General features: G+C 36.3%; 1 protein-coding gene across 1 annotated transcript; it reads left to right on the top strand.

Annotated features, from left to right (window-relative positions):
- Positions 1-21,031: 21,031 nt before the first annotated feature.
- Positions 21,032-24,434, top strand: LOC132553110 (uncharacterized). Its single transcript, XM_060217322.1, has 2 exons — positions 21,032-21,057; positions 23,798-24,434. The coding sequence occupies exons 1-2, from the start codon at positions 21,032-21,034 to the stop codon at positions 24,432-24,434; spliced, it is 663 nt and encodes a 220-aa protein (XP_060073305.1).
- The last annotated feature ends 2,398 nt before the right edge of the window (positions 24,435-26,832 follow it).

Below are 26,832 nucleotides of genomic sequence, written 5' to 3'. Positions count from 1 at the left end.
TATTGATTTTGAATTTAAGTTTTATCTTACAGCCGAACGAGATCACGAGCGTTTCATCCTCTTCCATTTGAGTTGTATCAATTTGAGTAGAGTAAACGCTCTGTGAATAGACTCACTCGTCAATAGCTATATGCTGAAAGCCCCATTTAAACGTCTTGTTGGAATATTGAAAACATGCGAAGGTATCATCTTCTCAAACACGCCTACAGCTATAAAAGTCTTGTTGGAATATTGAAGATTCTCAGGTGTCATCATCTTAGGCACGCCTGCAGCTTTAAAAGTTTTGTTAGAATAATGAACAAATGCTCAGTTATCATCATCTTAGGCACGCCTGAAGATGTTGAAGTCTTTTTGGAATGTTGAACAATTTCTCGGATATGTATCAATTGCTTCAAACACGCGTACAAATATTTTTCTGCTCTCTCTCAACAAATATTTTGATTAAAATAGAAGCAAAAGTATATCGCATTAACGAAAACTATTTGATTATCTTGGACATGAAGAATAGTCGTGTGCTACCATATCATTTAGGGTATTTCACATGAGCTGAAGTACATATCATTTAGGATAAACTGCTGAAACATTACGTTTTTATGTGTTATTTGTTCATTTTGTTTTCGTGCATTCTTAAAAAAAATATTAGAACGCTTTGATTATTAGATATGTCTAATATCAATATGTGTTTTCCTCATCATATACAAACAATTTTCAATGAGCAGTAAACGATAGGTAAAGATTGTTCAAAAGACACAAGTGAATAACACCTTTTATTATAAATGTACAGTAAGATACAATAGAGCCAACCAATGAAGTAAACTGTACCATACAGCTGTTTCGTTCATCTAGGACTCGTCAGTGACATTAAGGGCCAAAATGTGGAAGTCTATGAGGCGACTGAAGAAAAGCCAAAATCTAGATGGGAATGTGCAGTAGCCCCATTATCAAATTAATTCCGTACTCAAAATTTATGTATATGTAGATAGTTTCAGAACAAATGCATATGTATATTCTGAATCAAGTCACTATTCCAATAACTTAAAATATTTCAGGCATTGTTTACACAATAAACATATGAGTGGCTTAGATGAGTTCAGCTGAAAGCTTCTGAAACTAGCTGGAACAAATATTGCACATTCGCCCACTTATATAATGAACATGGGTATCCAAAGTGGTAGATTGCATTGTGATTGGAAACTTGCAAAAATTGTACTCTTTACATGAAAGGGTTGCCCAATCACAGGTCTATTTCCGTCCTATCTGTAATTTCCAAATTATTGTTCATGGGAATATGAATGGAGTCGTGTTTTTTATTTCAGGAGTTGCTTTCGACCTTGTCAACCAGCGTGATATTTCGTTTGGTGCTGGTTTTCATTTTATTTACATGATAGATATCGAAAAGTGTGTATAAACGGTAATCTTTCAGAATCCAGTAGAATCACTCATGATGTAACCCCAGGAGGACTTCATACAGTGATGTTTCCTGCCTTAATTAATTATCTGCAATTGAAAGCAGAACATATATGTATGCAGATAATTCCATAATGTCTGAATCTGGAACGACAGTAAATATTGTCAAAGAAAAACTTCTATGTGATTTGAAAACTGTAGAAGAGCGGTGTACTGAAAAAAGGTAAATGCATGATATTCACAACAAAACAGACGCATTGTGGACTTGAGGAAATGAGTTAAAGTTTAAATGATGAGAAAATTCCACAGGTAAATACTATGAAAAGCCTTGGTGTAACACAAAACCATCACCTGTTTTTCTCAGAAAATGTAGATTCTGTAGTAATTAAGGTAAACCGTAGTATAAGGCTACTCCGACATATAAAGCAGCACTATTCAGTTAGAGGAATGCTGAAATATTTTGATTCTTGCGTATTTCCACATTTTATTTATTGTTTGCGGTTGCTTAAGGATAGTAGAATGAAAAAGCTATGTAAATATCAAAAACGTGCTGCACACCTCTTAGATACTCCATCTGACACACCATCAAAGAACATGTTCGTCAAATCAAATGGATGCCTATTGACTTGTATATACAGTACAGAAAAGCAAGAATCACTTTAAATGTATAAATGGTCTTGTTCCTGATTATCTATGCTCTCATTATAAACCTGGTAGCAATGTCCATTCTAGATATGTCCATTCCAAACAGAACAGCATTTTCGTACATCCCTAAGCACAAAACTAAATCTTATTCAAGTAATTTTATTGTGTCCGGCTGTCAACAAGCTTCCCTTTGATGTAAGATCATAACTATCATTAAGTATTTCTAGAAAGAGAGCAATAAAGTATTGCTGTGATATATACTTTTAAAAGGAACGACATCACCTTTGATGTATGATATATTATCATGTATTCTGACAATTTTTTATACCTTTGCTACATCTGTGTGTATTCTGACAATTTTTTATACCTTTGCTACAAATGTGTGTATTCTGACAATTTTTTTATACCTTTGCTACATCTGTTTGTATTCTGGTAATTTTTTTATATCTTTGGTTTATTATCATGTATTCTGACAATTTTTATCTTTTTGCTATATCATCATGTATTCTGACAATCGGTCATTTAGCTTAATTAGTAATCCTGAGCATGAATTCTGTGCTTTCTATGATAATTTTAGTCATATTCCATGTGTTTTTAATGCAGTAAACCCTTTATCTGTGTATTTTTTTAACTTTAAATGTCTGTAGATTTTACTAAACTTTACTAACATTGAGGACCCAGAAGAAGATAAACCTTTGTCGAAATCAGGTTGTATATTCTCGATAAATAAAGTATACAACAATAATCATTATTTTTGTTATTGAATGCGAGCACAGAGCTTGTGTTTCCACATAGGAATTAGGAAATAAGTGATTTCGTCCTAAAAAGGGCTCTTGATAGAGACTTAAATGTTAAAAAGGTTTTCATTTGATTTTGTACACTACCATGCCACATTACTAACCAAAAGTCAAACAAATGTGAACAGCCATACATCTGTTTGTGAACTATACTGGAGTATATTTCACGAAATACTGAGAACAAAATCGTACAAGAAATGACTTCTATCTGAGCTCGGTGGTAAGTTCTTCCAACAAATTTCTGACATACAATTGTGCTTAAAATGGGATCCTCTTCTGAGAGAATAGCTTTTTTTCTTTTTTCACAGGAAGCTGAATCTTATGAAAATGGTTGTAAAGGCCAAGTCATGTCCTTCAAGTTATTTTTTTTTATTTATTTATTGATGATATTATATCTACAGGGACATCTTTTTACCAAGTTGTATGATAAACGGAATAATTTTGATTTTCCTGTTTTTTCCTAGATAATATCATTCCCCCATTTCCAGTGTTTGTAGGTCAGATGAGCCGATTTTCATGGGCTTGTTCTTCGTATCATGTTTTTCCAAAAGGTCTCGGTAGATGAAAACTAAACTTATAACACAGGGGTTCGTTTGATGGATATTATGGGAAAGTGTTTTGATCGCCACCGTGTTCTCTGTGGGAATATTACACTACCTTGAGCGATGTGAATTCTTCTACGCTCCTTTAATTGCCCGTTGATTTCGTTGTTGTTAACCTTATTTGCATTTCAAAAATAGACATAAACTCTATGTATTGAATATGATTTACGGTTGTCAGTGAAGATGTTACAATTATTCAGCCTTCCTGAACACCCGTATTTGAAATATGACTTGTATGACGGTTTTTCGCGTGTAATGTTGGTATTTTTCATGCAAAAACGTAATTTTATAGTTCTTTTTCATTACAAAATAATAAAAAAAATACCCATAAAAATATTACATTTCATTAAATTATAGCATAATTGAATTGAACGAAACTATCTACATAATAACTGTTTGCATCGGAATTTTTTTATAAGAAATTCCGTTATGTTAGACATCTGTCTTTCTCTGATTACCTTATAAAATATACAGTGCTGACCACACTCTAGAGAGTTCAGTTGCTGTATTCCAATAGGGTTCAGTGACCACGTTATACAATGTTTGTTTAAAAAGTTAACGAAAACGTCGTGAAAGGGGGATATTCCAAACGGATCGTAATACTCTCTACTTTTTTCTAATAAGGCAATCCTTGACCTTGTTTTGTATCCGGATCTGTATTACAGACTAACGAACATGACGACGTTAATGTACGAGGTAGTATGTTCCTGGCAGAGACACCTTTAAAAAAAGATGATTTTTAAAAAGATGATTTCTGTCTCAAAAGAATTCATTTTAGGCATTGAAATCAAATAAAACCTGTCGATTTCAATGATGTTGTCGAATTCGGAATACAGGATAGCGTTGATGGTTTCGTTCAAGGCTTAAGCAAAATTTACAGAGACAGAGTTTTCTTCTTTATTGGTGGAATGTGCCTAATTCGGACAGATCGGGCGTCAGGTCGAATTCAAACAAAACATTGTTGTTGCCGTATTCTTCCTTTGTGATGTTAATACTCTCAATGTGGAAAATTTTGCCGGCACTACTGAATAAACCCGTGTAGCTTCTTATGTGATGTTTCGCAGTAAAATTCGGCTGTAAAGGCTTTGCCGGAACCTATTTGCGATCCAAGTTCAAGACGACGTAATTGATTCTGAAGTGTTTGAAATTGAATGGATTTTTGGAAGCGACGCCGCTATAGACATCGCTGTGCACACAGACACGGTCAATCTCTTGGGTATTTGTCCTATGAACATTTTTTTACGAAGTCGAGGTTTCCCGCGGAACGGCAGCAGCTTTCATTTCGATTCTGCTTATGAGGTATTTGATTGGCGCCAATTCTAATGCTTTCGTATGTGGCAATCTAACCGGCGAACTAGGTTTCACTTTCCTCACGTTCAGGTAAATGCCTTGTATGACCACTTTGAACCCTAATGGGCATTTTAAAGCCCTTTACCACTCAACAAACCTTCCGCTAAATTCATGCCAGTTCTTAATGCCTGTTTACCTAAAACCTTAACACCAGTCTTTGATATGCGCACCACGGCTCTTATTTCTGATCTGACTACTAAGGCGGCCGATTTGAAGATACCTTTAAGGTATCCCCAAAAGTCTTGTCCTCGGTGTATTCGAACTCGTCAGCTTCACCTCCGGCTTGATTTAAGTAAGATTTATCGAATAGACTTCCGTCGCTATTTTGCTTTCATTTCTTAGAGACTAAATTTGTTAAGCTGCCACAAAAGAAGTGTTTCTGCATTTTTTGTATTTTTAAAAAAATATTGCTTCCTTTTATGGAGTTTTGTGGTGTTCAGAGTATGCCTAACGGCCGTCTTCGGAAATATAGCGTGACTATAACTTTCCCCCTTTCGATAGGAATGGGCTTACCCGTGTCGTCTCTCAGCATTATGTCAATTTCTTAAAATTGTCTTTGGAGAGCTATGTAATGAATGGGTTAATATACCTTACTCACGACGCGTCCGGGTTTGTCTTCGAAACCTATTTTTACCAACGGGACTCTCGTGTCACCTACCATTTGAGATTCTAATAACAGACAATATACACAGATGGAATAGAATCCCTGTTTGACGTCTGCCATGTAATTCTCCTTTTCTCGAAACCTAACAATTTCGCTAATCTTTCGCTAATCTTTCGCCACGACGATACGTCAGCCATTCGATAATGTGAACATACTGTCAACGTCATCGACATCCATTCTCAACATGTCGCCGTGTATTACCATTCCAATAGGCTTTTCACCGTCGGATAATAACCTGCTTTCACGTGCAGTTTCGTCGATGATCCGGGATCGCCGATGATCATTTCTAACCCCAATTTGCCTTCGTTCACGTTAAACCAAGAATAATAGTATTGGATTTTGGCTAAACCGATTTCCCAAGGACTTTTGATGTTTAAAGGTTAAGATAATCAGGTTGTGTAAGTGGTCAAAGCATTATCCGGGAAATATTCCATTAAACTGTTACTAGGTAGGGTTAGGTCAAACATCAGGAAATAGATAGCCTATACTTCAAATAATGACCACTTTGTCTCTACACGTATTGTCCATAGGCTCGATTATCTTATCTGCTTGCCCTTTTTTTCGTTTTGTTCCGTTTTCAAATATATAGACTCTTTTGGTCCTTTTAACAAGCTTTTCTTTTGATATGTTAAGCTGAAGTCGTGTATCTCGCCAAGCTTTTCAAAGTTTCTGATACTGGTCTACAGGAAGTTGAAATTTGTAATTTATAGGAATTTCGAATGAAAAACCGGTTCGTAGTCGTCGTCATCATCACACCATCGTCGTCATCACATCATCCTCGTCATCATCATCATCATCATCATCATCATCATCATCATCATCATCATCATCATCGTCGTCGTCGTCGTCGTCGTCGTCGTTATTATCATCCTCGTCATCATCATCATCATCATCATCATCATCATCATCATCATCATCATCAGCAGCAGCAGCAGCAGCAGCAGCAGCAGCAGCATCTTTCCATTCCACCATTTCTTTATCCTTATTTTTTAAAATCTTCTTTTTATGACTGGAGTTTCCGTTTGATGAGACGTCGGGATTCTATGCTGTGTGACAGGAATTACCGGAATATTTCGTAATGGAATGGAAGCTACGTTTCTCATTTTTCTTCATACGATCTATTACTTATCCTACTCTGTGGAATGTTTACGTCTCTGTGACAGGGTTTGGTCGACTTAAATACTGCAAGTCTCTACAATGTTTTTTTCTAGAAATGACGACATGTTTCGAATGTTTGGAAATGGTTTCAATAGGCCTTATATAGAAATTTTAGGGAAGATAAACCTTTGGATATTTTGCGAGAAATACATCGGTACGTAATCTGTAGTTGCATTGTCGTAAGCTTCTTGCAGAAGAGTGCTTCCTCCCGGAAACACCTGATGAGACAGACGTCTGATTTGCGAAGCGTCTCTAGATGGGTTTTGACCCGAGGTGTCTTGTTTCTCACTTGTCTTCGAACGCTGTAGTGATCTTGGGTTTTGTAGCCAATTGATGATCTGTGATCGACTAATGTTATATTAACCTTCATTTTTTTATACCCTCAAACATCTTAGAGGGACCCGTGAAACCTAAAACGTGCTTAGGATCATGTCATATCTTCCTCGGGTAATCTCCTTGCTTTCTTGACAACATTTTCCCCTACGACTAACAAAAACATTTTCTTTGTGCATTTTTCTGTGCTGCTAATATTTTAAATTGTTTTAGAAAAGAATCTGTACTTCACACAATTCAATAATCCACGATAACTATCGTGGTCAACGTCATTTAACACACTTCAATAACATTCTTCGTATCCAGCCTTAATTTCCACAACAATTGTAAACAACCCAGGGAACACGTGGCCATCATTAGAATATCTCTTAATACTGCATACAACTGAAAACTTAATGACGTCATCAAAACCAATCCGTCAGTGGAAATACATACTCTACCATAGCCAAAAACTTAATGACGTCATCAAAACCAATCCGTCAGTGGAAATACGTACTCTACCATAGCCCAAACCTTAATGACGTCATCAAAATCAGCCAGTCAATCTTAGATACAGAAATGGTAGGTAAACAAAAACTATGACGTCACACACCCGTATTCATCAGATATCTTTGTCACATGTACGTCCCCGGCTCTCCCCGGCTAACTGATGTTCTGGTGATAACCTCGTTAAAGCACATTCTCGGCTTACTGATGTTCAGGTGATACTCTCACCACACACTAATCATCTGTTATCAGACAGTTACTTATGAATAAATATCTTTGACTCATGTTAATTGCCTTTGATAAGACGATCCCTAGTTGTTAATTTCATGTCCTTGTCACGTGTACATCCTCGTGTTGCAATAACGTTACACATACATTTCCCGTATTTATCCTCGTGACTATGCTGTTCCGTGCATTGCACGCGTTGCTGAAATTCTCCTAACCAAATATCTCTCTGCTTGATTGACATCGTAAGGGATAGGACCTCGCTTTAACACATTCAAATTAATTTATTTGTCGCGCACAAGGGGTCTATGACGTGATTAAATTTGTTATTAAATTTAGAAATCAAATAGGCGATGCCATTTCCACGCTGATTTTGAAATGAATCCATTACAACTTCGAAAGACACATTAGGTTTCGAATATATTCACTGTGTTCTTGGAAATTACATTTCAATCCTCTTATATTCAAATAAAGGGACGAGACAGCAGTGTACAGTATCGGCACAACTTGACTTTTTCTCCACCAGTGGCAATGGTGATTTGTAGAGCGAGATGAATACCTAATGAAAAACCGTAGGACGATCAACACCTGATGGCTGTATTACTATTCACTCTCACACGCAGGGCCTTCATTAATAGCCTCGCTGTATACCTGTGTGTTCTGAATAGACGACATAATTCTGTATCTTGTCCTATTGAATTCGCCTATCATCTGAATACATCAAACACCATGTCGGACGAAAACAATATATATAAACAAATTCTAACCTGTAACTGTTATATACATAAAACATGAGACGTTAATGTATTATATCAGTTTATCCATACTGCCTCTCCGTCATATCATGTTTTTGTTCTAGCACAACCTCTTCCATACATCATCAACTGTGCAATGTTTGAATAGCCCTTGTCAAAATCAATCGTACGTTTGATACATCATGCGCAAAATATTTAAACAATTACGTCACTGATGGTGAGCCAACATGATTACCGCCCTTGGTGTTGAATTTTTTTTATTATTGATATATACATGGAACCAAATCCCAAAGCACTGAAAACGTATATTTCCAAAGAAAACGGTTGATCATAAGAACTTGCTTTGAGAAAGCGTTGTGTCACATATCTGACACCTCAGATTGTGGATGTGAACATTCCGTGGTTGCCTTTTACTCGAGATAATTCAGTCATTAACGACCCCCGAGGTTGATGTACCAGTGTAAGGCTGTCCGCGGAACCTACTCGTGTGTTTCAAACCGACATGTCATTTTCAATCAACTAATTAGCGAATCGATATCAATTACGGCTGTTCCTGTATCACTCGATATGAATGCTATTCTTTGAACGGACGACCGCAGGAGGAAACGTACGCCCGTTTGTCAATATCAAACAGAGTAATGAATGAAGGTCAATTATAGATTGTTCACGGAACAGGAACAGTTCAAGAGTACAGAAAAAAGCTGCAACTGTTTATTTTTGTTATCACGGAGTAAAACCTGCCCAGTGGTAGTTTACCGAACATAAGTATTATTATTATTAATAATATATATTTTTCGAGGGTTCCGATATTGGGCTCCTGTGACACATGATGCAGTAGTTAGACAATGTGCGCTAGGAAACGATTTTGGTAAACGGTTAAGCATTCATCCGTTTTATATTAAAAAAAAATATAAGAAAATAAATGAATTAATATAATAATAAAAGAATAAAATAAAAATTAATGATAACAAATAAAAAGTGTAATGTCGGACCGTCAAACCTTCAAATCACAATCTAGAGTAGTTCTTGTGTACAACTATACAGCTACGACATCGTGAACTTATCGACTACTTGTTCCTTAGTGTATTAGCGGATAACCTATAGATAATCGTTAAGTAGCTAGCTACTTAGAATGTGAGATTTTGCAGCTCTGAATGTTTTAGCCAGCTTTTAGTATTATTCTTTAGTTTCGTATTTTTTCGCGTCAAAATGTACTATACAGTTTACAATTCTTAATAATCATTTTTCACTTTATTTCACTTACGGTTACCATTTTAATCGTACAAATAACGTAAATTTCAAGTCTGCCCATCAGAACACTACAGAAAGCTGGTATAAACATAGCTTGAAAGTAACTGGTATAATCCCGAGACATTCTTCTCCCCGAACGAAATTTAAGTATTCCAAAAGTCTTGAAACTTCCTTTCGCGCCGGTCTACAAGAATGTGGGTACATAAACATTCTATTTCTCGTTTGTAAAGGCAATTCAAAAGCAGATTTTGTTCTGAAAATATGGCTAGGATTGCAGTTGTAGGATCCTCGCATATAAGGCAATTGAATCATGATGATGAGGTGATCTGTGGCACCACAGTATCCAAATTCCTTTGGAGAAGTGGTTGTGTAGTTGACTGCATATACGAGTTCATGGCTGCCTTGCAAGCATTTAAAGATGAAATTCCAATAGATAATATAGGAATATAGGAATACAACTATTGAATTATTGTTGACATGATCAATATGTTTCTAAATTTAGTTTAAAAGAAATGTTTTAATGCATATTTGGATACATAAAATAATTTCTATACCTTTTAGTTAAAAGCCCGAAGCAGTTTTCACACATCTAAATCATACTCTGAAAAGATGTGTCAGATGGTTAAGATAATTGAAATGTCAATAAAATTAGAAAAATCTTGTTCAGTTTTTGTGTAACACTCCACACTTTGTTAAAGTTGTGTCTTTAACTCCAAACCGAGGTTAATTTCTCATCAAATACAAAAACATTCTTATTCTCATCTGCAGTTTACTACTGTCCACTGGACATTAATTGATAACTTGTGCCATGTTTAGAGTTGTTTAACTCCAAATTGAGCTTAATTTCTAACCAAGTATATAATCTGTCATAAGGGAACATAGAATCTACTTCACCATCTAAATACACATTTCAGGTTTTAATTTTCAGTTTTTAACCTGTCTGATCCTGTGACTCCATTGTGTCGTCAAACACATATCTAATCTGTCTGTCCCTGTGACTCCATTGTGTCGTCAAACACATATCTAACCTGTCTGTCCCTGTGACTCCATGGTGTCGTCAAACACATATCTAACCTGTCTGTCCCTGTGACTCCATGGTGTTGTCAAACACATATCTAACCTGTCTGTCCCTGTGACTCCATGGTGTCGTCAAACACATATCTAACCTGTCTGTCCCTGTGACTCCATGGTGTCATCAAACACATATCTAACCTGTCTGTCCCTGTGACTCCATGGTGTCGTCAAACACATATCTAACCTGTCTGTCCCTATGACTCCATGGTGTCGTCAAACACATATCTAACATGTCTGTCCCTGTAAATCCATGGTGTCGTCAAACACATATCTAATCTGTCTGTCCCTGTGACTCCATGGTGTCGTCAAGCACATATCTAACATGTCTGTCCCTGTAAATCCATTGTGTCGTCAAACACATATCTAACCTGTCTGTCCCTATGACTCCATTGTGTCGTCAAGCAAATATCCAACCTGTCAGTCCCTGTGACTCCATTGTGTCGTCAAGCATATATCTAACCTGTCTGTCCCTGTGACTCCATTGTGTCGTCAAGCACATATCTTACCTGTCTGTCCCTGTGACTCCATTGTGTCGTCAAGCAAATATCTTACCTGTCTGTCCCTGTGACTCCATTGTGTCGTCAAGCACATATCTAACCTTTCTGTCCCTGTGACTCCCTTGTGTCGTCAAGCACATATCTAACCTGTCTGTCCCTGTGACTCCACTCTAACCTGTCTGTCCCTGTGACTCCATGTGTCGTCAAACACATATCTAACTTGTCTGTCCCTGTAAATCCATTGTGTCGTTAAGCACATATCTAACCTGTCTGTCCTTGTGACTCCATTGTGTCGTCAAACACATATCTAACCTGTCTGTCCCTGTGACTCCATGGTGTCGTCAAACACATATCTAACCTGTCTGTCCCTGTGACTCCATGGTGTCGTCAAACACATATCTAACCTGTCTGTCCCTGTGACTCCATTGTGTCGTCAAGCACATATCTAACCTGTCTGTCCCTGTGACTCCATTGTGTCGTCAAACACATATCTAACCTGTCTGTCCCTGTGACTCCATTGTGTCGTCAAACACATATCTAACCTGTCTGTCCCTGTGACTCCATTGTGACGTCAAGCACATATCTAACCTGTCTGTCCCTGTGACTCCATTGTGTCGTCAAGCACATATCTAATCTGTCTGTCCCTGTGACTCCATTGTGGCGTCAAGCACATATCTACCCTGTCTGTCCCTGTGTCTCCATTGTGACGTCAAGCACATATCTAACCTGTCTGTCCCTGTGACTCCATTGTGTCGTCAAACACATATCTAACTTGTCTGTCCCTGTAAATCCATTGTGTCGTTAAGCACATATCTAACCTGTCTGTCCTTGTGACTCCATTGTGGCGTCAAGCACATATCTAACCTGTCTGTCCCTGTGACTCCATTGTGTTGTCAAACACATATCCGACCTAACTTTTTCCTGTGACCTCAGAGTGTTGTCAAGCACATATCCACCTTGTCTGTACGTTTGACCACTCGAAATCGTCAAACACATAACCTGCATATCTATCGCTGTGACCTCATTGTTAACAGACGCATATCCACCCTATTGGTTACGTTGGTTAATCTGTATTGTTAAATACATAATTACCCTGACTGTCCCAGTGATTTTATTAAGTCATTCTATATATACCTACCCTTGCTATCGTTTTGACACCACTCTGTCGTCAAATATATATTCATTCAGTCTGTCCCCTTGTCACCACTGTGTCGTCAAATATATATCCAGCCTGTCTATCTCATTGACTCTACTGTTTCTTCGAACGGATATCCATGCTGTCTATTCTCGGAATACCATTATGTCATATCCTGTTTGTCCTGGTTACACCACTGTGACGTCTAATTGTAAAACACGTGACTTTTCTGATTGTCCCTATATAAGAATAGTTTCTTATGACCTGAACAAGTCATGATGGCAATATAGAATTCCAATACAGTAATGATATATCGTTCAGTTCGGATTCGCATTACTGTAATTATTTTGTCATATTGAAAAAAGGAAAACCAAAGGATGAAAACATTTTTGTTAAGGACAACACAGGTAAAACGTGGCCATCTCATTAAATCGCCATTGATATCCGATATCTAATACCCTAAGATCAAAAGGCACCGGGTTATTATCGAACTCAATGTATTCTTACTACAATGTATATCGTTGTAGTATTTCATGTCTTTATCCTGACAGCCTGATATAACATTATCGAGTCCCGAGCTCTCTATCGATCTGATTGAAATGATTAGTGAGTAGCAAACATGCACGTTGGGCCATACATGGTCAGCAGATTCCATTTATAGCAACGTTAATAAGAATTTCCTACAATGTTGCGTTGTTTCAACATCCGTTCAGTTCTGGTTCAAATGGTTTCGACTAGATTGAACTAGTTTTAGGGACCAGGAGATTTCTTTCAACATCAATTGAAACCCCAAGTTCGCATACCTTGTAAAACCGTTAGGAATAAAAAGGAACAATATTTGAGCTTTACAATAAGCTTCATTCCTTATATCAAGGTGTATGTATATATATCTTGGTAAATGTATCATTTTCTATATGGCACAATCAGTGAGTTCTAATCCCTTCATCATTCTATTTGATATTTATGGTGACTTATTTCCATGACTGGGGGGATGGAGGGGGTGATGATGGTAAGTGGGGGGAGGGGGGGGGGGGGGTAATGGTGGTGATGGTGGTTAGTGGGGGGAGGGATGACGATGGTTAGTTGGGGGGGGGGGGGGGTAGGGGGGATGGTGGTGGTTAGTGGAGATGGTGGTTAGTGGGGTTGGTGGTGGTGGTGGGGAGAGGTTTCGTGTTTCGTTTCTTATAATTTCCATCTGGAATTCCATGTTTCCATGGGTTTGTGGCCCCGGTTGCTCAAGTGATGGTAGACTTACAATGTACATTGTAACCAATGGATAGTTGAAATTGTTATCACTGAAAAGGTAATAATATTAAAGGTAAAATTAACACTATAGATATTTTCATCAGGCCTGTCTCAACAGATCTCTACAGCTGTCACATGATAAACAAGTCAAGTTTGAAAATATTCCCGGACAACTGGTTATCTCTAACCAGCCTTTGAACAACTGCCGTCTCATGTTCACAAAGTTTGATAATAACCCGCTATCCGTCCTCTTCAATATTAGAAGTGTCCCCCTTGTTGGAACTTACAGTGGCGTTTTGTAAGGATTCTGAGATTGTTAGAGTAACGAGATAACATGGTGCACATTGTTCTCCATAGTTGCTTGATAAGTACTGGAGATGTTCTCCAGACGATTTCGGAAAACAAGTTGCAATAAGGCAATAATATACCATCGTTTTCCTTGTTCGTTTCAACACTACGGTCATCTGGTGCCAAGGTTGGTGAGATTTTGAGCATCCTGTCTGCATCTGGATACATCAGACATGAAGAAGCATGAGGAATATCAACACAGCAAATGTGGCATTTTGATGCAGAACGTGATGGAAATATGTCACTGCGGCAGATAAAACAATCCCTGACATGCAAGTAGCAGTAGGACTCTCAAGTCGGTAATCACGTCTCTAAGACAGAAGCTAATATTCCTGGTGGTATTTTCAGACTAATACAGTGTGTTTGCATTTTAACAAAAAAATACCGCATGCTTTTAGAATAAATTAATTGTCCGTTCAAACTGTTTTATTTTCAATATAACAAGTGTTGTATTGTTTCTAAGAAGGAATACGGTATTTCGTCTTTGTGTGGGATGAAAAAATATCCTGTTAGTTTATATAACTACGAAATATTACGTTAGTTAATTTCCGATATCAAATCAATGTTTCAGAAATATAGCGCAATCCTCTTCACTTTATATAGAAAATCATGTTGGAAAGTATAGTTCCGACACCAAAATATTGTGTTATCCCCATCTCCAACCAATGTGTAAACTTGCTGACGGGTAGAAAAATATATGATATGTTCCAATAATAGTATATGATCTTCCGGTATTTTCATTGGTTTAGAGCTTGAACTTTGAACAAATGCGCAAGTGCGGAAGTTAAAACGGATGATAGATACTGGAACAAATTGAAAAAGACAGATGATTATATTGTATTTTGAAATAATGCGATGAAGATACATGTCGATGGAGAACAGAGATAAGTCGGTGCTGAACATTAAAAACTGATTATACAGACTAGGTTTAGGTAAAATGTCTATTATAATATATTTCGAGATAAGGTTATTGATATTATCAGGCAAAAGTACTAGGAGAAAATAAAAATGTCTTCGAAATAACATATCTACCTGACAAAACCGATACCCAAGAAACATTTGAAAGAAATAACAACAATAAGACTATTAGCTTATAACTCAAATGTAGGAAAACGCAGGTACCAAAATATGTATAGAAAATTCTAACAGTGTATACTGTTTCTTATCTAAATGATGTTTAAGTTATATTTCAGTTTACAATGTCCTCGGTATTCTGACTTTTTAAAGAATTTTTAAAGATGTTATTTAAAAACCGATTGTGTTTATAATCATAGAATTATTCAATGTTTAGAACACAAAAGAACTAGAAAATGACCAAATACTAAAAAAAACTGCTAATGTTTTTAGAAATCAATTAATCTGATTGGCTGCTCCCTCCCCAGCCATATCTAGCGTTTAGTATTCTGTGATATCATTCATTATGAATATGTATGAGTATATTATAAATACTGTTAAAGTGATGATGACGTTTTTGCTTTAAATTGCTGAGTCGATAGACTCAAAGTTAATAGATAACGTGAACTGCTTCTGTTAGAAACGTACTGTGAAAACATTAACTTAATAAGTTCTGAAACTTGATATTGAGGCTGGTGTGACTTGCCTGTAGCCGTAGGAAACACACCATGGACTACATATATATCATAAATTATCACAGTAAACTGAAAAACGTCACATCTTTCATAAAAGTTCCTGAATATTGTAACATTTCTCAACAGGTATTCAAATATTCAAAGATTTATCACAACTATGCCATCTACGCGTATCTGACAATAGACAACGAAATGAGGAAAAACCTACAATACATATTTAAGTTGATGTATAACTGGTTCTTAACGTAGATACCGATTTCTTGGGTTAGATTTTAAATAATACAAGTATTTTAATCAACTGTTGCTAAAGTTTTTTCAAGCATTATAAAAAATGATGAATTTCGAACTTATAAAAAACCCTTTGATTTTTCAAAAACGTGTCACATTACCTGAAACCAATTTATGTTAAAATATTGCTAATTATTTCTTTGCGTGTACCGCGTATTACAGAGCTGGTTCAGATACTATATCTTTTATCTGAAGTGAGTTTATTAACCTGGTGAAGATGGACAGCCCGATGTATGCAAAGGGACATAACTCCTACTAAATACAGGTTAGTTTAACTCGAGTGAAAAAAGTGCAATCACAACTTTAAAAATAAGTTTAAGTACTTATCGTCTGCTAAGATGAGCCCTTTCAAAAAGGTGGGGATTTATTGTATGTACGTTGTTTTTAGTCGTCTGTTACAAAACACCTTGTCGTCAAATTACTGATAGTCCTGGGTGAGCCAATAGGACACTCCGGTTTCTTTCCACAATTTAGCCTTTGGCGCTTCTACAAAACACCTCACAATTTTTTTTACATCACAAAAGTTCTACTTTATCCTAATTTTCCTCACTCTAGTTTTCAGTTGTTTGCCCACATTGATTTATTAGGTCACGTGATTAAATGTTTAGTTGCAGTACGGGTTGTGACGTGCGTTTTAGATACAAAACTTTTACAAAGAACATCGCGACTGCCTCCGTTAATTGTGGCTCAATAAAGCCCAGTATTAAATTAGTGCTTATTTCCTAAATGCTATTCGGGCTGTACATAGTATTTGTACTAAGAATCAGTCATTTTATTTTTGTTATGAAGGATAGCTAGTTTGAAATTTAACGTCGTGGCGAGATGTATCTGTCATTATCATTTGTTTATATTTACAAAGACCAGTCTGTATACTGTACAATTGTTGAAAATAGAAATTCTGTTATAAACGCTTATAATGTTTTATCGTTCAGTATCAGACAAGATTTGTTATCATCATAACGATCAAAGTACTGGAAGTACTGTAAACAAACATTATTGTAGCAGTCAATCACATGTTTAATTTGAAATTTGGTATGTGGTACATATAATTCACGAAGCTCATGCTCTTTTACATAAATATAAAGGAGAGATGTGAAAGTTAGCTTTAAAGTAATCTAATCCTCCTTTATCTGGATTACACGTCAGCAACTTCCTACACTAGACTGCACACTCTTTAAACTAACTATCATTCATTACAACTTATGATCATTTGATTCTGGCGAACTGTGTTTAATAATGACATAACAAAATATTTATCAATAAAATACATTCTAGCTAAAATGTTACTTTGACCTTTGACCTGGTGACCCAGTTAACGCCTCCTGGATTTTTGTATGTACATATATGTAGTTAATATTAACTTCCCGTTTGATTTCATTCCGTTATTTAGCCATGACGTATTTATGTGATAATTTTCACAGTAAGAAATCAACAAACATAGCTGTCTATCTTACAGGAGTGTGCTTTTGGATAAATATCCTGGGTCGTTTGTTCATTCAATACGTAATTTGATGGTATTGATATAATAAGTTGTAGCTAAAACAATATCTATTGAATATTTCAAAAATATTACACATAGCAAATACTGGTGTGATATATTTACAATTTGGAAAAAGTCTATAATCTGATTCCTGAGACCTTAATAGTAGGTCAAGGTGATTCATCTGAGCAAACTTGATTCTCTTTCGATGCAACATTACTTCTGGTCAAATTTGCAGAGGATGATTAAATTTTGTAGCATTTGACTCATTGACTGTCACATAAGAGGCCCACGCACCTGAACAGTTATATGACCAAAAAGACCTTTCTAGTATATAACAGAAGTGGTAGTAGTTGGAAATAATATGTTCTATACCTAAATACTTTCATGTAAACTCGCAAAAAATAATAAGAAATTATTGAACTGGAAGTAGATGTCCTATATGTAAAAAGACTGCCTTATATGGTAATTGAACTTCAGCTTATTCTGAATTCTAACTAACGAACAGTAATGTTCATTTAAAACTTACATCTTGATGGCGATGAAGTAAGGTTCAACATTGGTTATTGACGAAAGACGTGATTTTCATTTGACGACGAAAAAGGTTCCAACTAAAGGTTCAGACTAGTTTGTATTGGCAAAAATGAAGCCTCGGTTGATGTTGACTGTCGATGATTTAGAAACATAAAGGTGACTATTGGCAAAAAATTACATTAAGAGAGTTAGAATTACTTTGACTATAAAGTAGGTAAGTGAATTGATGATGATGAAGCTGTCCATCAGATTAACCAGATGATGTTATGTTTACAGATCACACGTCCTATATGTAGCTAGATGACACGTCCTAAGTGTAGCTAGATGACACGTCCTATATGTAGCTAGATGACACGTCCTAAGTGTAGCTAGATGACACGTCCTAAATGTAGCTAGATTACACGTCCTATGTGTAGCTAGATGACACGTCCTATGTGTAACTAGATCACACGTCCTATGTATCGTTAGATCACACGTCCTATGTATAGTTAGATCACACGTCCTAAGTGTAGCTAGATGACACGTCCTAAGTGTAGCTAGATGACACGTCCTAAGTGTAGCTAGATTACACGTCCTATGTTTAGCTAGATCACACGTCCTATGTATAGCTAGATCACACGTCCTATGTGTAGCTAGATCACACGTCCTATGTATAGTTAGATCACACGTCCTATGTGTAGCTATATCACACATCCTAACAATAGCTAGATCACACGTCCTATGTGTAGCTAGATCACACGTCCTATGTGTAGCTAGATCACACGTCCTATGTGTAGCTAGATGACACGTCCAAAGTGTACCTAGATGACACGTCCTAAATGTAGCTAGATTACACGTCCTATGTGTAGCTAGATCACACGTCCTAAGTGTAGCTAGATCACACGTCCTATGTGTAGCTAGATCACACATCCTATGTATAGTTAGATCACACGTCCTATGTATAGTTAGATCACACGTCCTATGTGTAGCTATATCACACATCCTAACAATAGCTAGATCACACGTCCTATGTGTAGCTAGATCACCGTCCTATGTGTAGCTAGATCACACATCCTAACAATAGCTAGATGACACATCCTATGTGCAGCTAGATCATACGTCCTAAGTGTAGCTAGATCATACGTCCTAAATGTAGCTAGATCACACGTCCTATGTGTAGCTAGATCACACGTCCTATGTGTAGTTAGATCACACGTCCTATGTGTAGCTATATCACACGTCCTATGTGTAGCTATATCATACGTCCTAAGTGTAGCTAGATCACACGTCCTATGTGTAGCTATATCATACGTCCTAAGTGTAGCTAGATCACACGTCCTATGTGTAGTTAGATCGCACGTCCAATGTGTAGCTAGATCACACATCTTAACAATAGCTAGATCACACTTCCTATGTGTAGCTAGATCACACGTCCTATGTGCAGTTAGATCACACGTCCTATGTATAGTTAGATCACACGTCCTATGTATAGTTAGATCACACGTCCTATGTATAGTTAGATCACACGTCCTATGTGTAGCTATATCACACATCCTAACAATAGCTAGATCACACGTCCTATGTGTAGCTAGATCACACGTCCTATGTGTAGCTAGATCACGCATCCTAACAATAGCTAGATCATACGTCCTATGTGTAGCTAGATCACACATCTTAACAATAGCTAGATCACACTTCCTATGTGTAGCTAGATCACACGTCCTATGTGCAGTTAGATCACACGTCCTATGTATAGTTAGAGATCACACGTCCTATGTGTAGCTAGATCACACGTTCTATGTATAGTTAGATCACACGTTCTATGTTAGCTAGATCATACGTCCTAAGTGTAGCTAGATCACACGTCCTATGTATAGTTAGATCACACGTCCTATGTGTAGCTAGATCACACGTTCTATGTATAGCTAGATCATACGTCCTAAGTGTAGCTAGATCACACGTCCTATGTATAGTTAGATCACACGTCCTATGTATAGTTAGATCACACGTCCTATGTGTAGCTAGATCACACGTCCTAAGAGTACACCTGAAATAATTTCACGATACAAGACCAGTTTATCGTTAAGTTCTTTTTATATTTGATAACGTTGGAGAGACATAAGTGTAAATAAATCCTTAACGTGTGTAATTAAGTCGGGGTAAGTTTATCCCGGGCGCGTTTGATATCAATGCAGAGACACGTTCGTATCCTTATAATTTATGTTACTTTTAATAAACGACCGCGGGTTCTTATCACTCGCTGTAACGCGTACATATCATTATCGGGAGTTCACATATCGGAATAGGTCAGTGCTTTTAAATAAGGAAAATACTTAACTGAAATTCAATGTAACATGTGACAGATTAAAAAGGTTGTGATACCAAAGTTATATCTTTTAAATACAATTTTATCACATCATTCATAAGTGCAAAACATGCTAGCAAATTAAAAGCTGAGGTCATCCACGCGCTCAAAAAGTGTCAGCTATCGTAGTTTATTGTAGCACGTGAATTATAAACAGGATATAAAGTTACATTGATGTTGAATAGTGTTAAGACAGCATTATATGTTAATTTGTATGACAAATTTGTTGACAAAAAACGCGTCCTTGTCAACAATACCATATAAATGATGTCCCTTTAAGAGTGTCTAAAATGATTAAGTAGTACACGTGTCACACGTACTTTAGTACATGTGCGTCCGTTTCTCCACACCTACATTTACACATAGTGACGTACTGTAATACAGAGGGAGTATAAGGAAAGGATACCGTTATGTACACAAACCGAGGTAAATACCTACACCACTAAGGGCCTTGTAGATAAATGTCACCTACACAAACTATGATATTCGGTCGTATGTAACAGATCACAAAAACCAAGTTGACCCGGAAAACATCGGTGTCTACATTTGTAAGTATACATATCTATCAACTTATTTACACAAGTTGTTTATCAATATGACATGTAACAAACGTTAAACAGTAAAGGTGGGTTTGTAAGGTTAATCTTAGTTTATATAATGTACATATACATTAATATGTGTACGACACATAAAAACAGATAAAACAATTAGGGCTAGCTCGGCTTATCCAATGCGCGTGAGATTTATAGGGAGATCTGACCCAAATTGGATTTGTCGAAGATTAGGACATCTCGATATCCGTGGTACAAAATGGTCTTTTCAAGATGGCGGAAGAAGGCAATTACAAAAGGTAAGTGCTCACTTTAAGCGACAAAGTCACTGGTCTCTGAATTCAATCTGACCTGGATAAGTACCACCTCGAACTCAGAAATATAAGAAATCAGCTTTTCAATATTTGTCCAGTTCTAAAACAGTTGTGAGCCCCTCGCAAAGTGGTGCAAGTTAAATTGCTCTTGTCTAAGTGTCTACATGTAAGTAATCTATTTTTTTATTTTAATTCTGATTTTTTTTATGCTCAACACCCATTAATATTTACAAAAAAACGAAGGAAACCCATCTTGTATACTTTACAGACATGTCCTCAGGAATATCTATTGTATGGCAACTTTGACAGAAAAAGTTGCACAGTCATTTATGAGTAAACAGCAACAAAACAGATATTGTGATATAGAGCTTAGTATGGTACTTGTACCGGTCAAATCATTTATATACTGTACATCGTTTTTGACGGTCTTCCTCTGAATTTTGAAAATGTCATTCCTTAACGGGTACACGACAGTGATATTAACACACACACGTGATCACGGAGTCCTACATCGACAGGTACACGGATAAAAGCAACTAGCAATGGTCTAGAAATTAAAAAAAAAATTATTAGGCATCAGTTTGGGAGTGTTTGTGGGCTGAGAAGCAAGGTCACGTTGTCGTATCGGTATGATTCTGGTACGAGCTTACATTTCCGTGCTACAGAATATATTAAATCTATGTCTGTGTTCAATGGCACAAACCATTACATGTATTCGGTATTCCGATAGCCGATACAGGGCGAGTAAAACTGATATCCTTCCGCGATGATTTAACACTAACTTCCGAATAAAAATCCCAGCATTATCCCTACCAGTAACAGGGCAAAGAACCATGTACACGTGTTGTATTGGAATAAATGTTGTTAAAACACGTGTAACATAGATGACAGTTGAACACTTATTGGGGCTGATACGCGTGACGGGGTAACAGAAATGACTGTTAAACACTTATTGGGGCTGATACGCGGGATGGGGTAACAGAAATGACTTATTGGGGTTGATACGCGGGATGGGGTAACAGAAATGACTGTTAAACACTTATTGGGACTAATACGGGGGATGGGGTAACAGAAATGACTGTTAAACACTTATTGGGGCTGATACGCGCGATGGGGTAACAGAAATCACTGTTAAACATTTATTGGGGCTGAAACGCGGGATGGGGTAACAGTAATGACGGTTAAACACTTATTGGGGCTGATACGCGAGATGGGGTAACAGAAATGACTGTTAAACACTTATTGGGGCTGATACGCGGGATGGGGTAACAGAAATGACTGTTAAACACTTGTTGGGGCTGATACGCGAGATGGGGTAACAGAAATGACCGTTAAACACTTATTGGGGCTGATACGCGGGATGGGGTAACAGAAATGACTGTTACACACTTATTGGGGCTGATACGCGGGATGGGGTCATCAACTCGCCAGTATTTGTTTTATAAACAATTTAAGTGTTTGATAAGTTCAACTTATCTAAATGTTTAGACCGAATACCGACCTTGTTTGACTCTTTAGATTAAAAGTCGACAGATAGTTTCATCTGGATATGTATTTTCTGCCTAAAACCCCGAGAACAATATATTTCTGTTGATTATATAGAAATAAATTTTGTAGCATATGTCCCACTAGGGCGCTATTGTATCGCTATTGTTTAGGTTAATCAAAACCTTTTACATAGCATAAACAATAAGAAACATAATCAACATATTTATGATTTACTCTGTTGGTCCACACCATTATATCTATAATATATTTGCCCTCGTTTAGTTTCATTTCATACACATATGCATGTAAACTGTCAATATTTTTTCCCAGTGTGCATTGCGGTACAACTGGCTCCGCCCACAATTAGCTTCCTTTTATATGTACGCTAGCGGAGTAAAGGTAACCTTAATGAATGATAATTTGTCAGGGATACGAAAAAAAAAACCTTGTTGGTGGTATCTAGGGTGGTACATGTGTTATACTCGTCTTTTCAGACAAATTATTTGAAGAGTGAGATGTGAAACTATTGTATGTTATCATACGGAGTCATAAAACCAGCAGTTAGAGCGGTAAAATAAAATGGACATCTGTAGAGGCTGACTGAGAAAAATGTGAGAAATAAAATATTCGTCTTGGAGGTGTTTTATCTCCTATCTTGTAGAAACATTATTACGATGCTTTATTCAGCATCTGTATCTTTATTGACGTGACGTCATAAGTGTTAAATGATTTATGTGATAAAAAGTATTTTAAGTTTGTTTTCATTTCATATTAGAAAAGCTATTTATAAAAAAGATCCTGCATTTGTAGCGCAATCTATGTGTCAAATGTTAAATGATAATTATCTACCGCCTTAGATCTGTCCTGACCTCATCCAATTTACTTTCTGTGATGTTCAATTCCATTTCTAAGTTGACTTTGATTGGGTTTTTTTTGGTGTTACGGAATGTTTAGCTGAGTAATGGTATTTGGTTTGCCACCCCAACAAATATGAGGATATTACATGCTCTGAACATGTATCGCTGCCCGCTTCATACATACTTACCGCTCATTTCAAATTACATGTATAGTCATCCATAATTGAGGTCAGTGAGTACAGTGCGTTTTAGAAATTTAAGAATATTAGTTCTCGTGTGAAACAATATTATTTATAGAATTTTAATGAATATTCTTTTTTTTTTTTTTTTTTACTTATTTCATATTTTTGAATTGTGTTGAGATAAATTCTGTGTTTTAGGCGACCGGCCATGGACGTGCGGATTCTAATTCTGGGCAGCGTGATGATGGCTTTGATTCGGGCCAGTCTCGCCGACAACATTAAGGTGGAATATTTCAATACCACTACACTGAAGTGTGACAACTCCAAGCTTAACATAACTACCAACCCTGGTAACGCCGCTAATATACAAGCCAAGTACTGGATTCTTCCATCAGGGGAAAAAATTGACAATACTTCTATTTCTAAAATCCAGAGAGGAAAATTAGCATGGATTATATCGGATTGGTTTGATTTTAGTCTTACAATCACTGATGTTAACGACGAAGATTTCGGAATGTATTATTGTGTTATAGTGAGGAATAATTACCAGGTGGACGTCATTCCAAAAGGTTTAAACATCGACGGACCAGATTACTCAAAATTGATTAAGCGCTATCGACACAATGCGATGGTTGGGGGAATAGCTGCTGGTTCACTTTTTGTCATCATTTGTGGAGCATGTCTGATACATCATTTCCGGTACAGTTCCAAAAGAACGGATCGCAAGGAGGGAATTGAACTTGATGGCGGATGTTATGATAATGAGGCAGTTAATGCTTCGGACGGATTAAAACCTTACGTCAAAGCCGAAGTAGAGACATCCGAAAAGTTGTAAACAATGATGAAATTTTGATTCGAGGTCCCACTGTAAAAATTCAGGACATGTTGTTGTTAATATATTTATCATACGCAATTAATGTACCAGGATCTTTGTTAAAAATACTGCCTCCATGCAAAAGAAACATATATTTTATGGTATAATAATTCCGAGACAATGAGGTTTATAAAACGGCAATAATTAATTCTTACAGAAAACGTTTCTGAATCCCGGAGTTCTACAGTTATGCAATATTTCATGAGATTTTCCATCTCAGTGACAACTATTGTCCGCAATTCGTCGATTCATGAAACTATTCAGTTCAGATTTCCAATGACCAATCCACGAGTAGTTCGCCGGTCGATACGTGTTCATAGTTTATCGATCAATACCTTTCTACAGTTCAAGATTCCCTGAGTTTTTACAATTCATGCACAGTTCATAAGTTCCCGAATTTTTACAGTTTAGCGACCGGTAATATTCTTCAGCTCAACATTCCTGAGTGTTTACAGATTACCGAACTATGCATTCCAACTATGAATGACAAGTATCAAGGCGGACAGCAATAAAACGTCTTGTTTTATAAACATCTTGTTTTAAAAATATCTTGTTTTATAATCATCTTGTTTTACCAACATCTTGTTTTATAAACATTTTGTTTTATAAACATCTTGTTTTACAAACATCGTGTTTCATAAATATCTTGTTTAGTAAACATCTTGTTTTCTATGGATCATTGATTTGTAATGTTCAAGATGTTGAAATGTACGATGTTTTCTAACATAATTTTTTATAATAATAAGCTATGATTGTTACGAGCCATGTAAGATATAAATATATTATGTTACATGGTTATGCATTTCGTAAAAAGGAAATAAATATTCGGTTAATTCATTTGTTCTTGAAAGTATTTTGTTGTCGTGCTGCTGTCAATTATACCCAAACAGCGCCACTAACAACATATTAACATAATACAAAAAAATACAGTTGGTTTGAATAGTTAGAGGATGTTAATTAACTACAAAGTAAACACGACTATAATTCAAATCCAGTTAACGTTTTTATTTGATGTTACATCAGGACAATTTGAAGGAGAAATAGAACATTTACAACCTGTTTTTTATTGTTAGTTTTTACAGACGTCATTTACGTTTCTAATACAACAGTGATCACCCAATATCTTTTTAGACATAGGACAACAATATCAAAAATGTACAAAATTACTCTCAAGACATTCATAAAAGTGTTCTTTTCAAAACGGTTTTATACACAATTGCATAACAAGGATAACAACAAAATGATTAACAAATGACACTGAGAAATTGGGAATGTCACATTGACATACAAGGCTTTCAAATTGATTCATCATAGATAATACCATATCAATACTAATAACAATAATAATATATAGAGTTATTGTACTTGGAATATGCCAGAACCTTTTAAATCGATCTGTCGGTCCAGACAACTAGTAATTACTTTGAGAGACAATACTAGATCACGCTTATTTGATAGTCTAATGAGTTCAAGTTTATGGTCTTTTGGTCAGAGCTGCTGAACACTAACCGTGATAGGAAACATGGCAATTAAATAGGTAGCTACTTTTTTGTTATTTTAGAAATTTCCTTCGACAGCTTCGAAAATATATTTCGACGAACAAAAATCGTACACAGTGACAACCTTTTCATTTTAAAACCTTTTCTTCTATGATTCTTTGTCCAACTTCTCTATAGTGACAAAATTTTTTGATGTTGAGGAAATCACGATATGGTTCATTGAAATTGATAAAACTCTATATATGTTTAAAATATTATACAGGTTTTTTTTAGACGGGTACCATGACTACTGTAGAATTGTGATATAGTCGCTTTTATTGTTTGTGTCAAACGAGTTCGAACTTGTCCAGGTACCGGAATATGTCTCCTATAGTAGAAGTTTAACTACGGATGAAACTGGTGATAAGTTGTTTTTTTTTTCCACATTTTGTTCGACAATATCAATCGTGATTGACTGTACTTAAAGTAAACAGTTTAAAAGGTGTTTTGATAAAACGGAGTGCCCAGTCTTACAAGTATCTAAAACTTCATTTTAGTTCATTTTTTGCTACGTATTTTTCAGTGGTAAATACCAGTTGTCTGTTAATTTGAAACATTGTGTGATTACATGGTCACGTGTAATGTTGAATGCGTAGTTTTTCGATACTCACAGTAGAAATAATTCAGTCCGATTGACAAATACAGGCTGTTTTACATTACTACATGTAGCTTTGTCGACATCACACAAATAGAGACGATTGATGATTCTGTTTTAATGGTGCTTCAATTCATCACGTTAAGGTACAGAAATTAATGTGAAAAAACACAAGACGTTTCACGGTTTTCGCATTAAATTACAGATGTTGACATGAACATGATCT

Source organism: Ylistrum balloti, unplaced genomic scaffold, assembly GCF_031769215.1.
Source record: "Ylistrum balloti isolate Yb309-2 unplaced genomic scaffold, AGI_CSIRO_Ybal_v1 Utg370298, whole genome shotgun sequence".
Taxonomy (NCBI): Eukaryota; Metazoa; Mollusca; class Bivalvia; order Pectinida; family Pectinidae; genus Ylistrum; species Ylistrum balloti.
The sequence above is the reverse complement of the archived record's forward strand: the minus strand, read 5'-3'. Positions and strand labels throughout refer to the sequence as shown.

Coding starts and splice junctions, on each gene's coding strand:
- LOC132553110 (XM_060217322.1), top strand. CDS start 21,032: ATGGCGGAAGAAGGCAATTACAAAAG. Junction 21,058..23,797: donor GAAGAAGGCAATTACAAAAG/GTAAGTGCTCAC, acceptor TCTGTGTTTTAG/GCGACCGGCCATGGACGTGC.